The following is a 15864-nucleotide window of genomic DNA, read 5'->3' as shown; positions in this document are numbered from 1 at the left end:
TACTTTCTCAAAAAAGGTCCGTGTAGTCAAGGCTATGGTTTTTCCAGTGGTCATGTATGGATGTGAGATTTGGACTGTGAAGAAAGCTGAGAGCCAAAGAATTGATGCTTTTAACTGTGGTGAAGACTCTTGGACTAGTTGAGATCCAACTAATCCATCCTAAAGGAGATCAATCCTATGTGTTCATTGGAGGGACTGATGTTGAAGCTGAAACTCCAATACTTAGGACACCTGATGCGAAGAACTGACTAATTGGAAAAGACCTCGATGCTGGGAAAGATTGAGGGCAGGAGAAGGGGACATCAGAGGATGAGATGGTTGGATGGCATTTCTGACTCAATGAACATGGATTTGAGTGGACTCTGGAAGTTGGTGATGAACAGGGAAGCCTGGAGTGCTACTGTTCATGGAGTCACAAAGAGTCGGACATGACTGAGCAAATAAACGAAATGAACTATAGTACTGGTATGGAACCCACTTTCAAAGTCAACAGCAACTTCTCTCTTTACATATCCAATATAAACTTGGACTTGGTAAGAAATAGGCAGGCAAATAATTGACCCATCCTCCTAGAAACACTCTTTGTTCATAATTTTCAGATACCAGAAGCTTCTGAAAAATTCTCCAACCCATCAAAACATTTCCTCTTTGTCTTCTTTGTCCTTTTTTTCTTATAATTGATACTGGAGCCACTCAAGACTTTGCTGCTGTGAATAATGTATTTATGAAATGAAGTAGGACCCTATGATCCTTGATCCCTCCCATGTCCTCAACCTGACTTTTGTCAAATAATAAGTTTAATCAGATAAGTGAAAACATGCAAAACAAGGGAAAACAATCAAAGGAGACCAATAAAAATATTATAGTCATTAAACATAATCAAAGACATTTACCTCCTTCTGCAGGGCTATAGGTAATATTCTGAACCATATCTTTGAGCTATCTTAGAAATACTGAAAACTCCACCAGGTGGAGAATTTAACTACATGATGACCAGACTGTAGTCATGACATAAATTGCCACAATTCTGAGAACTGGCCTCAAGAAATGCAACAGAACAACCCTGGAACTTAAGACTAACTATATTTAAAGCAATCAAGATGATGCTGGTCAGACCACTGGTAACCAACTTCAAGACTCCAGTCAAAACTGACTGTGGTGATTCAGCAAATAACTCCCTCCTTCCACTATAAAAGCTCTTGTGAGGATGGGGGTAATAGGTTACTTGGACAGGTACCTGCCCTTCTCACCCTGTCCCTTGGTTTTGACATTCAAATAAACCAAACTTTCCACCAACCTGGCCTTTTTGATGGCTTTTGAGCAGCAAGCAGACAGACCCTTGGGTTCTGTAACACTTATTCCATTTATGTTAAGTATTTAATGACTATGGAAGTTTAATGAGGGCAGGGCCTTTTTCTTATTCACCTATATGTTCTTGGAACTTTGGCGATAAGAAAAATTCTAATAGTAGACACTCAATAAACATTAGTTGAATAAGTTAATGAATCCATGAATAGGTTAAAAGTATCATTTTACTTTCACATCTGTGTTGAGATACAATTCTCCATGATTCTTTCACATTTTGTACAACTTTTAAATGACAGTAATTTCCCCTCCTCTAAATTTTTATAACAGAATAATAATAATAAGATAAAGATAGTTCTTTTCTCCATAGTAAAAGACAATCATACTTAAAAGCATGAAGAGAATGTCTCCTTCTGGAGCAACGGGTATATAAGTTTGTTGTCCATTATATATTAATTTGCTTCCAACTTCAAGTTAACTTACAACCTATTGAATGTTCAGATCTCATCTAAATATTGTCAAAGCAAAAAAAAAAAAAAGTGTAATAGATAAACAGACAAGGAAGACTTTATTCAATACTATTGCAATAAGGAAAAAAGACCAGAATTGAGGCTGAATGCACCTCCACTAAAACAAAGGGGAGGAGGGAGTTTCTGAGAGCTGTAATGCATGGGTGGATCATAGGTAGTCTACATTTGCAAATTGGCCTTATTTAAATAAAGGTAAATTGAATTTACTATCTTCCAAACAAGAGGTAGACTTACAACTTGAAGCAAGGTGTCAGTTGAAGTTAAGCTCCTACTCTTGCACAGAAACTGGGAGATATAAACACTAACTTTCTTGCTGATTATATTCCTAGGTTCTTGAGAAAGAAAGTATTTGGCTGTAACACTGGCAATAGGTATTTTAAAAGACTAACTTCTCAAAGGGACAGAAAACTTTCAATTTGCAATTACAAGTTGTTTAAAGTAAGTGCTTTAAGGAAGGTGAGGTCACGATTCTAGAGGCAGGAGAATCCTGTCTCAAGTCTGGTCAACATGAAAGAGATGTTAAAGTTCTCTTGGCATAACCAAGACTGGGAAATTGGGGCTTGGAGAACTGATTAAAAAAGAAAAAAGTTGATACTCTGACTATTGCCATTGTTATGGTAATAACTATCTTTCTTCTATGACCCAGGAGCCTTGTGTCTTCTCTCAATATACATACATTTGGGACAGTTTAACTTGTCAGCTAGGAAATAGGGTAAGAATCACAGATAATTCAGAGTTCTTAACAATCAGACATTGTGCTTTGAAACTTGTAGAAAATTAACCAGAATTCCCCTAATAGATAATGAGACCAATTCAGTAAATATAAACATAATATTTAAATACTTAGTGATTATTTAACATTTAAGAAAACTCATCTAATATAGAAGTGAATTGACAGGAAAGAAACTGTGTAAAATTTGTATATATCATCTATTGATGACTCATAAATAATTTAAATGCTTGTGTTTAATAATTTCAGCTTATAAGAAAAGAGATATTGTATTCTCTAAGCTTTAGATACATTTATTATGTCTTGACAGGGGAGCCAAAACTTAGAGGACCCTAGCCTGAAATTCAAACTAATTATATTACATTGCTTAATGCAATTTTTCTGAATGCGAAAAAAAAAAGTACTTTAAATTGCAGTGTAAAAACAGTCTTCAAAAGTAGAGGCATAAGATGCATCATCTCTGACTTTTAGATTTTGAATCTTTATATGATCATAAATAAGAAAATATATTTTCCTTCATAAAGCATATAGGTCATAATATTTAGATGGATTCCTTTATGTTTTCATGTGAATGAAATGGTTCAATTAATAGTGATTAGTTTCTACCTCAGTGAAATCATTTGTTAACTGATAGAGGCTATCCTGAATGACATAACAGCTAAATAACAGCTTTTACTGTTAATTTGATTTGAGAACCTCACTGTGTCATGATTCATTCACTTTTTATCTTTCCTTTACTGCAGGTGTGACGGTACTGGAAGGCCCTATCTATGCTGTGGGAGGCCATGATGGCTGGAGTTATCTGAACACAGTGGAGAGGTGGGATCCTCAGAGTCAGCAGTGGACATTTGTAGCTAGCATGTCAATTGCCCGAAGCACAGTTGGGGTGGCAGCATTGAATGGCAAGTGAGTAGACTTTCTTTTTTTTCTTAATCTGAAAAAAGATTTTGAGTGAATTTCTCTTAAAATAACATTTAGCAAACTGCTTTTTTTAAAAAAAAAAAAAAACCTCTTTTTTAAAATTTTAGGTTTCAATTTTTTTTTTAAGTTTAGTCTTCGTGGATTATTGACAGTTCAAGACTACGTATTTTTCCGATTATCACTTCCCATAAAATAAAAACTAAACAAAAATAACAAAAATGACCAAATATCCCCCAAACCCCAAAAATATATAGAATAAGGAATTCTACTCAATACTCTGTAATAATCTAAATGGGAAAAATTTTGAAAAAGAAGATACATGTATGTGCATAAGTGAATCATTTTCTTGCATACCTGAAACAAATATTGCTAACTATTGTGGTTATTTAGTCCCTAACTTGTGTCTGACTCTTTTGAGACACCGTGGACTGTAGCCCACCAAGCTCCTCTGTCCATGGGATTTCCCAGGAAAGAATAATGAAGTGGATTGCCATTTCCTTCTCTATGGGATCTTCCTGACCCAGGGATTGAACTCCAACATAAAATAAAAATTAAGAATAGCCAAAAATAATTGAAAATGAAATACAACAAAAATCCTCAAATTTCTTAATCTTAATTGCTTGTTTAAAAGTAATAAATATATTTCATGAAAATTATGTGAACTGCATAGTTTACCATTTCTGGTGAAATAGTCTGAGGAGCCTTTTGAAAGACTACCAAAAGTTTGGTACTTAATATTTTTTGCCTGATTGTATCAATCTCTCTACATTTCTCCTTTTCTATTCCTATCACACTAAGTCATGGATTTTCAAACTCAACACTGTTGACATTTTGAGTCAGATAATTCTTTGTTGGCTGTGAGGCTCTGCCCTGTGCATATACAATGTTTAGCAGCAAACTGGCTTCTATCCACTAGATACCAGCTGTACCCACCTGCCCAATGTGATAACCAAAAGAAGTCTCCAAATATTGCCGAATATATCCTCTCGGTTGGCAAAATACACTCCTTCTCACTACCCGAGAAACTCTGCCCTAAACAAAGATAATAACACCTCTGACATGAACTACAGCAGAAGTTTCCAGTCTCCTTCCTTCTCTTCCCCCTAAAGTCCATTTGCTAATGCAGCCAGAGGTGCTTTACAAATACAGGTAACATATCAGTTCTCTTCAAGAACATTTTAAAATTAGAATACAATGCCTATTTCTACCTAAAATCATCCACTGGATCTTGTTTCTTCCTACTCTACATTTTTGTCCTCAATACATCAGCCCAATTGCCCTTTCATCTTTGCTTCAAATACAGCAAATCTAATTCCACTCAATCCCTTTGACAGTACTCTTTTTTTTTTTTTTTTTTTTGCCTAAATGTTATTTCTTGCAATCTTCACATGCTTGGCCTTTTAACACTGCTCAAATTTCATCTCAAAATCTGTCCACATACACAGCTATTTACTCTTATTCTTATTTAAAATAAACCACCCTGCACACTATCCCAAATTATTTGCGGTTCATAAAATTACATACACTATTGTTTTCTATTTTTACTAGGTATACATGGTCAATAAATCTTGATATCTGTCTGCAACATTCATTATTGCATCCTTAGGCATAATGCACATTCAATCTATTTACTGAATAAGTGTTGAAAGAATTATACATCCAATTAAGTAATAACTTTTGAGAATTTAATTCTTTGACAAATTTTTCCTAAATATATGTATCTATAAAGTTATTATTATATCCCACTGTTGAAATATAAATAAACTGCTTCCCTCAGCTAAATTGTACATATATGCACTCTTTGGCTTTAAAAACTCTAGGAAATTCATATTTTAATGGCTATACAGTAATTTATTTTATGCCAAAAAATTCCCACAAAAACACACAAAACATGATAAATGTAAGTGAACAGTATAAATTTAAGTAACTAGTACTGATCTGAAATAAGCAGACTGCCAAATATGACTCCAGCAAAGGCAGGTTTATTCAGAATTGGCACAGAATTGCAATTTTGTATCTACAATAATGGTGAACATATGCATGTCTCAAAGGGTAAGTGGAAGAGAAAGCTTTTATAGAGAAAAAGTAAGTTGAGAAGGTTAGAGTAAACAAAGTGTATTTTCCTTGGCTTAGTCGTTTTCATGAAAAAGAAAAGTCTTTCTGTTGTGTATGTGTGTGTGTGTATAGAGTCATGTCTAACTCTTTGCAACCCCATGGACTGTAGCTTGCCAGGCTTCTCTGTTCATGGGATTCTCCAGGCAAGAATAATGGATCTGGTTGCCAATTTCCTACTTCAGGGCATCTTCCTAACTCAGGGATGGAACCCTTATCTCTTGCATCTCCTGCATTGGCAGGTGGGAAGCCTTTCTTCCTTTTGGGCTCTGCTATTATCATAGGGTGTAAGGTCTCCTCATTTCGATCTCTCAGTTGTCTTTAATTGAGTTTTCTGCTTATAAATTATTTACACTAGTCTCTGACTTTTAATATCCAAAATATCTGCTGCTGCTGCTGCTGCTAAGTTGCTTCATTTGTGTCTGACTCTGTGCAACCCCATAGACAGCTCCCCCATCCCTGGGATCCTCTACGCAAGAATATGGAGTGGGTTGCCATTTCCTTCTTCAATGCATGAAAGTGAAAAGTGAAAGTGAAGTCACTCAGTCATGTCTGACTCCTAGCGACCCCATGCACTGCAGCCTACCAGACTCCTGTGTCCATGGTATTTGCCATGCGAGAGTACTGGAGTGGGTTGCCATTGCCTTCTCTGATCCAAAATATCTAAATATATCTAAAACACATATCTACAGTGATGTGTGTCTAAAACAATCCCCAAATTTAGATATTATACATGAAAAGACACATTGAATACCATTAGATATAACCTTTGGGGCACTTTCCTAACTGTACCCTTAGGAAGAATTTCTACAAAATGAATTGCAAGACAATAGAGACTGAAATATTTTCTAGCTTCAAAGGACTATTTTAATTTAAACTTTGTCTTTGATGCATGCATGCATGCTGTCGCTTCAGTCATGTCCAACTCTTTGTGACCCTCAAGGAACAGTAACCCACCAGACTCCTGTGTCCATGAGGTTCTCCAGGCAAAAATACTGGATGGGCTACCATTCCCTTCTCTAGGGTATCTTCCCTACCCAGGGATTGAACTGATATCTCTTATGTCTCTTGCACTGGCAGACCAGTTCTTCAGTACTAGAACCGCCTGGGGAGCCCTGTCTTTCGTAGGAGTCACCAAAATGCTTTTTCAATAGTATCATGCAAAAATGTCTTGCATCCTGACTGATAACTTAATATCATGATTTTCTTTGAAAAATAATCATTTTAAATGCAAAATGTTTTTATTAGTGTGAGGCTAAGTTTGAGTAAATTACTCATTCTGTTTCATCAAATGTGTGTATATGTATTGTAAATTATAGCAATATTTTCTACTTTCATCAATATTAACATATTATGCCCATTTATGATTTTAATTGCATATATTTTGGACTTTCAAATTTCATATTTATATATTTATCAATCTGTGATTTCCTTAGTCTTAGGAGTCAGTTTTCATTTAGGTTTATTGTGCACTTAAAATTAGGACTTTCTGGTACAGAATCTGCTTGCAACTGTAAAGATCCATTGGTAAAAATGGTAAAGAAAATGCCTACAATGCAGGAGACTCATGTCTGATCCCTGGAGTGGGAAGATTCTCTGGAGAAGTGAATGGCTGCCCACTCCAATATTCTCGCCTAGAGAATTCCATGGACAGAGCAGCCTGATGGGCTAGAGTCCATGAGGTCACAGAGCCACACATGCCTGATCAACTAACATCTTAAAATTATATTCTTAATGTCATATATACTTCCTGCGAATCCATTTAGGAATTTGCCTAGAAATAAATATTTCCAGAGTAATTAGAGAAAATGTTAGATCTATACATTTGAAATCTTTTCATTTGATAATACAACCTTACTTTTATCTCTAAAAATTAGTCTCTATTTTGTGCATGTGTTTATGCTCTGTCACTCACCTTTGTCCTACTTTTTGTGACCCCATGGGCTGTAGCCTGCCAGACTCTTCTGTCCATGAAATTTTCCAGACAAGAATACTGGAGTGGGTTGTCATTTCCCACTTCAGGGGATCTTCCCAACCCAGGGATAGAATTCACCTCTTTTGCATCTCCTGCATTGACAGAAGGATTCTTTACGTGTCCCACCTGGGAAGCCCCAATGTAGTTTAGTGGTTTTAATTTGAGTATAGGTTTAATATTATTCTTTCTGAGCTTTATTCGCATTTGTTTGTATTTTTGAACATTGCAGATATATTTTGGTTTACATATTTGTATGTATTAATCATGCATTAATAGTGCAGTAGAGAAGAAAGTTTAAGTATTTATGTTTATAGTAAGCCACCTTACTAAAATGAACATGTCAGTTATATTATTTTTTAATTTATAAATATATTCAAAATATGTATTTTTTCCATTTATAATAATAGATTTTCTAAGAAGATAAACATGGTAAACTAAATGCAAATGAAATTTTTTTCTTATTTCTTAATATGTATGCTTATCTTCTTTTTAATGAATTCCTTTTATTTTTAGAATAACAACATAAATATCAATATCAGGTGACCTCAACTGTCTTTTAATTGGGAAAACTTTAAAACTTTGGTGTCTGTGTAGCATTAATTGTTATTTGGGATACTTATACCAAGTGATTTTAAGGGCCAGATCTTATCATTGTCTATAATTTCATTAATGGAAATTTTACTTAAAATATCATATTTAGTATAATGTTTTATTAAGTTTTCTTAAAATGTATAAAAGATGTTTTCTTATTTTTTCTATTATATGGTAATTTAAATAAATATCATGATTATAAATCATTATTATATGCACAGAATAAAACCAACTCATCCTTTTTTAATTATTCATTTAATATTTTGCTGCATTCTATAGTCTACTTTTAATCTGTTTGGTCTACATGAACTAATCGTTTTGAAAATCAGTTTCCTAACATTTTCCATGATGATATGAAGCTTTTCTTATAGATTGAGAGGCTTTCTATAACATATCTGTTATGTTTTTACAAACATGAGGAGTATAAATATTTGAGCATGAGAAATTATAGAAAAATTATATATATAATCACATATATTCCATTTAAAAATTATATTTTATTGAGATTCTAATATTTAAAAGAAAGCAGTTTTCATTACTTCCAATTCTATGACTAATAAAATAATTGATTGTGTGTTGTTATATCTACTTTTGTACTGCTATTATCCTCCTAATTTCTTATATTTAGGTGTTAACATTATTATTCATTTTGTCTTAGGTTTTCTCAGTGTCATTATTCTGTTTTTGTTTCTCTTTTTAAACAAATATGTGCATAGAATGAAGCTCTACTTGTTTTCCCTCTTGTTTTCTTATTCATTAATTTGAACTTGGTTTGTTGTTCAGTTTCTGTCTCACTCATTGAGAACCCATGGACTCAGACACCAGGCTTCTCTGTCCTTTACTGGCTCCTGAAGTTTGCTCAGATTCATGTCCACTGAGTCTGTGATGCCATCCAAACATCTCATCCTCAGTCTTCCCCTTCTCCTACTGCCCTCAGTCTTTCCTAGAAATAGTCTTTTCCAATGAGTCAGCTCTTTGCATTAGGTGGCCAAAGTATTGGAGTTTCAGCTTCAGCGTTAGTCCTTCCAATGAATATTCAGGGTTGATTTCCTTTTAAATTGACTGGTCTGATCTCTTTACTGTCCAAGGGACTCTCAAGAGTCTTCTTGAGCACCACAATTGTTCTCTATGGTCTCAGCTTTCTTTATGGTACAACTCTCACATCCATACATGACTGATGGAAAACCCATAGCTTTGACTCTACAGACCTCTGTCAGCAAAGTAATGTCTCTGCTTTCATAAGCTGTCTGTATTTGTCATAAGTTTTCTTCCAAGAAGCAAGCATCTTTTAATTTCATGGGTGCAGCCACTATGCACAGTGATTTTCTTGGAGCCCAAGAAAAGAAAATCTCTCACTGTTTTCACTTTTTCCCCAACTATTTGTCATGAAGTAGAGGGACTAGATGCCATGATCTTAGTTTTTTGAATGTTGAGTTTTAAGGCAGCTCTTAAACTCTCCTCTAACACCCTCTTCAAGAGGCTCTTTAGTTCTTCTTTGCTTTCTGTCATTAGAATGGTATCATCTGCATACTGAAGCTATTGATGTTTATCTCAGCAATCTTGATTCCAGGTAGTGATTCATCCATCCCAGCATTTCACATGATGTGCTCTGTGTATAAGGTAAATAAGCAGGGTGACAATATACAGCTTTGATGTACTCCTTTTTCAATTTTGGACCAATCTGTTGTTCCATGTCCAATTCCAACTGTTGTTTCTTGTTCTGCATACAAGTTTCTCAGGAGGCAGGTAAGTTGGCTTGGTATTCCCATCTCTTTAAGAATTTTCTAGTTTGTTGTGATCTACATGAAGAATTTTGTGAAGCAGAAATAGATTTTTTTTTCTGTAATTTCCTTGCTTTTTCTATGATCCAATGGATGTTGGCAACTTGATTTCTAGTTCTTCTGCCTTTTTTAAACCCAGCTTGTTCATCTGGCATCTCTAAGTTCACATACTGCTGTAGCCTAGCTTACAGGATTTCGAGCATTATCTTGCTAACATGTGCTTAGTTTTATTTATTTTGTCTTGAAATTCAGAATTTCACAAAATAGTATTAATAATTGTCTTGTAGTTTGTTTTGCCTTAGCATAACAAAATTATCATTTTAATAGTTTCCACTTGTTGCTTTTTAATAATAGTGCTGCTGTGAGCATCTTCAAATATATATGTCCTTTGTGAGCATGCATATACAATTTAGGTTTGGACATGGAACAACAATTGCTAGTTTATCCAGTACACATGTGTTTAACTGTAATAAATTTTGAAAGTGCTTTTCCTAATTTATGTACGTATTAACAGTGTATAAGTATTCTAGATACTCCATATCCTACTGATTTGGTAATGCTTGTTTTATCTTTTATGGTTTGTTCTATTCTAGTCAATAATATTCAACTAATGACTAAGATTGAACACTTTTTAATGTACTTATCTGTTTATTTTTTCTGACTAAAATGTATGCTTAAGTATTTTTCCTGTTTCCATGGGAGGAGTTTCTTTATTTTTTCTTTCATTTTGCTTTGTATAGTTCTTCATGTGTTCTAGAAATTATTTCTGGGTAAATGCATCTTACTTTATTAGTAGTAGCATATTACTACTACTACTATTTTCCAGGGGGGATATGTTGATTATATAATTTATTAGACATTATATGTATATTAAACTTTCTTATGTCTTCAATCATTTGTTGTAAATTGGTTTGACTAGTTTAATGTCAAAGCCATGTATTATTAAAATTAAACAATGATTACTAATCTGCTGCCATTTTTTATTAGCCAGATGTGTGATAAGTCCAAAGTTTTTCACTTTTAATATGTTTTTAAATTTCAGACTTGCATTCTTACAGAGATTTTTTTCTATCAGTTAAGGTACAGTCAAGTGACAGAAACCACAGCAGTCACTTATCAGTTATTCTAAATAAAGATAATCTAATATAAATATTTGCTAAGTAGATATAAAAGTTAGCTAAAGAACACTATGCACTTTCCTGCTGGCTCAGAGGGTAAAGTGTCTGTCTGTAATACAGGAGACCCAGGTTTGATCCTTGGGTCAGGAAGATACCCTGGAAAAGGAAATGGCAACCCACTCTGGTACTCTTACCTGGAAAATCCCACAGAAGGAGAAGCCTGGAAGGCTACAGCCCATGGGCTCACAAAAAGTCGAACACAACTGAGAGACTTCACTTTGTTTCAGAGAACACTATACCATAATGTACCTACTAAAGGAAACAGCTATTGTCCCTAGCATTGGAAAATTAAGAGGGGATTGTAATTATTAAGATTTAGAAAATCAGAGGAGAAACCTTGTGCAGCTGAAATCCAGACATTTGTGATTAGATCCCTGCTCAGCTAGAACTAGTATCTCTGATGTGAAAGAGGGGTTCCTTGGCCTGTGATCTGGAGCTCTGAGGAGGTGGTGGTGCCAGTCTGCTCCTGCTGATAGTTCTGAGTCTCAATAAGGCTCATATTAAATTTTTAAAAATGGCAACTGAATGCAACAGGATGCAAAAGGAAAAGATGGGGAGACACTCATAGGAATGGGAAACAAGCAAAAAGGAGCAAGACCCTTCCTCCTCTAGCACCTTTCAATCTCTCTCTAGCACCTGTACATTGTCACATCTTAAAGAGGGAAGGAACCAGGTGGCAAGACAGAAAAGCGGTTCACTGAGTTTCAGCCCCTACATCAAAAAGCAGAGTACAGAATAGAGAATGTGGGGCTGAGAAATAGTAGGTTACCTGCTGTCATATTCTTCTCCAATTTTAAAATGTTTACCAGAGTATAACCTGATAGCTGCCTTTCATTCTTTTAAATTAATATTTGGAAATTCATTTGAACAATCTCAATCATGTCTTTATTTGACTGAGGAAGGTTTTATCTACTGAGGATTATTTTTTGTTTGTTTGATTCTTTTTCCATTATTCTAGTTCTTTGGTTTGGGGATATGTATTTTAGTATGTATTTATGTTAATGGTTATGTGTAGTCTTGAGCACTGATTTCTTTTCCATAAGCACCTTTCCTCCCCGGTGATTTTATTTCTTTTCCACTTAACTTGGGAAATTGATTTCATATTTCATATTTAATTTTTGCCATTTTGTTTGTGAATTTTACTGTTGCCAATGCAGACACATTTTTTTTCATTTTTTCTTTATGTGATACTTTTTGATATCTCTATTTCTGTACTCATATTCATCTTACTTCAATTGGGGTTGCTCTCTTAGTGTTTTTCTTAAAAATATCTTATATTTCCAAATCTATACATTATAAAAAATTTTTTGAGAACACATTTAGTGACTTTCTTATCACTTACATTGATGATAATAGATTCATTTCTTGTATCCTTCAAAAAATAGGTATCTCACAGCAACTTTGCTTGAGATGAGAAATATCTGCACTTCACTATATTATTCATTTGTTACTTTTATCTTTGAGCAGAAGACACACATATGCACACACAAAACACACAGATGTCATTTTAAAGTTTAACATTATTTATCTTCTTCTAGTGGTCAGGATCTAGTGTTAGTCACTCAGTGTGTCTGACTCTTTGCAACCCCATAGACTGTGTGGCCCACAAGGCACCTCTCTCTGTCCATGGGATTCTCCAAGCAAGAAAACTGAAGTGGGCTTTAAACTTTAAAATGACATCTGTGTGCTTTATGTGTGTGTATGTGTGTCTTCTCATTTATCTACCTATCTCTACCTATCTATGTATGTGTGCATTTTATTATATATCCAAACTTAATCAGAAATATATGGGATAAAATTGTTAATAAATAAAATATTTAATGAATAACCTTTTCATAAATTTTAACATTTCATTATAATAATTTTTTATCCAATTTCCTTCCCTTTAAATCGACTACACAGGAATTCATTATTTGTGTTTTTGTGTGGTCCTTGATATCTTGGAAGAAGAACAGTGAGTGCTCCTGAAGAGAGATATTGTTTCCCTGCCCAGAGATTGGACCTAGGTAGTTTGGATGAAAACCAGGAATATTAACCACTAAACCACCAGGGGCTAGAGGCTAGAAGCAAAGTGGCCCTGAATCTTTCCCTCGTTTGAAAGCAAGAATGTTTCAAAGAGGCAAGAACTGTAAAAAAAAAAAAAAAAAAAAAAAAAAAAGGTACAAAGTTTATTGTTAGAGACACAGCACAGTGTATAGGAGAGTGTACAGAAAAACAATTTGTTTAAGTCAGAAGCTAGGTAGAAATACACAAATAGAGAGAAAGCGTATGAACTTGGTCGCTAATGAAGAGGAGCACAGTGAGTCAGAAAATAGACAAAGACACACACCTGGAGAGGAGTACCGGCATCCTGAGCAAGGAGGAGTGCAGCAAAGAGGTGATGAATCTTAAAGGTAAATCACTTACATAGGCCAGTCCTTCCCGGTCTTTATTTACCTTTGGTCAATTATTTTGTTTCTCTCTTCACATCTGACAGGTTCATGGATCTTCCTCAAGATGCATTTGTAACTTTTTTCTAAGATAGATTCCACCACACAGACCTATGGGTGCATGTCCACATTTTTTATTGGGTGGGGCCCCACTCCCTTTTTGAGTCCAAAGAAGCTTTCCTGTGCCATATGCAGACCAGGAAGTCTTCCTTGACCTCAGGAGTGGGCATCTTATCTCTACTTTAGCAGAGCTCAGCTTTTGCCACTAGCTTTCTCCTTGGAGTGTCTGGGTGAGAACAAAGCTTGAATTTTATTCCACTTAAAACACACCAGATGTCCAGCTCAGGGGCCCATCTATCCCCTATCTCACTTGTTTTTTTTTTTTTTTAATCAGCTACAATATGTAATATCCAAAAGGTCCTATTTTACTCTAATAATATTCTTTATATCAAATATCATAGTGTGAGAGTATTTAAAACTTTTATTCTAAAAATTGTTTATGTTTCAATTGTTTATTTTCCCAAATTTTAATCCCATTTTAAGAAAATATTTGAAATGATTTTGATTTTACTTCAAATAATCTTTCTCTTTTAACTCAGATTAACATATATGTCATTTGGGTTATTTTGTTTAATTCTCCTGAATATGATTTAATTGTCTCAAAATTCTGTTGTTTAATGACTGTCTCTTAATGTCCGGTTGTTTTTCCTGTTTTACTCAGAGAAAGAAAATGATCACTATAAAGTGCCCTTTACTTCAGACCCATATCAGAAAATTGTTTCAATATCACCCTCTGACTATAGTTTATTTTTCTCTCACTTCTAATGACATAGCTTTTTTTCCCTCTTGTTTTAGTCTCACATCTGACAAATGTGCCATTCTAACCTGACTGCTGCTTCTTTGAACATTATTTTGAATAATTTTCCCAAATAAGGATAATAAAAGTCAGTGAATAGCCCTCTTGAGTTTAGAGTCTTCTTAATAACCTTTGTTGTGGAAAAACATGACATTGGTTCACCACTTAAAATTAATTAGTATGTTTTGATGAACTCAAGAGCAAAATTACATCAATTTTATAAAACATTTTGGTCAGTCTCCCAATGAGACGGATTGAGCTAAATGGTAGATATACATCTCAGGCCAGCACCATCCCAGACTTATTTGATGTATAAAGGAAATACAACAAAACAGTGAATAGACACTCTGGTGTGGGTGTTGACCATATTAAACCTCAAGCTCTCCAAATAATGTCTACACTAATAATTCTTTTTGTTTCTTATTTATTCTTTGCCTTAATTTTGTTCTTTCAAGTTTTGTTTTGTAGCTGAAAGGACTTTCTGTTTTTTTTTTTTTTTCTCTTTACTTCTTGAGTTAGCTCATAAAACAGATACTCATACTCCCTAATTGCATCCATAAATAGGCTTAAATTTTAACGAATGTGCTACAGTCCCTAAAGAATTTGGAAAACAGACGAAAACACCTGGATTTTTTTTTTTTTTTAATGATAAACCACAGCAAAACTGATTCACTCAGTCATTCAAAACCTCATGTTAATAAGGAAGCTACTGTTTCTGGGCAATCTTAAGTTTTTTGACCTTGAAATAGTATGAGAACATGAATCATGTCTCTTGTTTTTCCAGTACAGTCCAATATCTATCACCATACTTGCACTTGTCACTTACATGGTGCTAAGACAATTTCTGTTTTTGCATCCAAATTTTGGTATTATTTTTCTTAAAAATGAAACCACAAATTATAAATGATTTTGTACTATATACATGTTACAAAACAAGTTCATGTGTTGAAGGCACAGTGAAGCCAAATCAAAACGTTGGATATGGAGGAGAGAAAGGTTTAATACAGGGCTGTACAAGGAGATAGGTGGCTCATTCCGAGCCCAAAACCTTGAATTCCCTGATGGATTTCAGCAAGACATTTTTAAAAACAAAGTGAAGGAGGGGTATGGTTTGTTGTTGCAAAATTCTTAGTGTTGACATGCTTTTTTTCTGCAGCTGTCCATGGATGTCAGGCTGCAATGTTCCTGTAAACTTCCAAGTCAAATGTTATTATCCGTTCTGCAACTTTTTATCTCTACATGAATGGAAATGTCAAGTCAGTTTATTTATCTTCCTCTATTCTTGCCTCATCACAGCAAAGATTTGGAACAAAAGACTGAAGTTTAAAGCAAGAGACAAGTTACAGCTCAGTTACAGCTCAAGTAGACAGATCTTCCAAGACATGGAGTGGGGCCACCCTGAATGAGTCCTGATGACTACTTGTCTTTCCTTTTTACTTCCTGTCTCCTTCTCTTG

General features: G+C 34.5%; 1 protein-coding gene across 1 annotated transcript in view; it reads left to right on the top strand.

Annotated features, from left to right (window-relative positions):
* The window catches only part of KLHL1 (kelch like family member 1), a 548398-nt gene that overhangs the window by 491912 nt on the left and 40622 nt on the right, over positions 1–15864 (top strand). The window contains exon 8 of the mRNA XM_004012176.6: positions 3309–3471. Coding sequence (XP_004012225.1) covers positions 3309–3471 — 163 coding nt within the window. The remainder of the gene's footprint in view (positions 1–3308; positions 3472–15864) is intronic.

The sequence above is a fragment of the Ovis aries genome, chromosome 10 (assembly GCF_016772045.2).
Source record: "Ovis aries strain OAR_USU_Benz2616 breed Rambouillet chromosome 10, ARS-UI_Ramb_v3.0, whole genome shotgun sequence".
NCBI lineage: Eukaryota > Metazoa > Chordata > Mammalia > Artiodactyla > Bovidae > Ovis > Ovis aries.
Note: the sequence above shows the minus strand (reverse complement) of the source record. Positions and strands in the feature narration are given on the sequence as shown.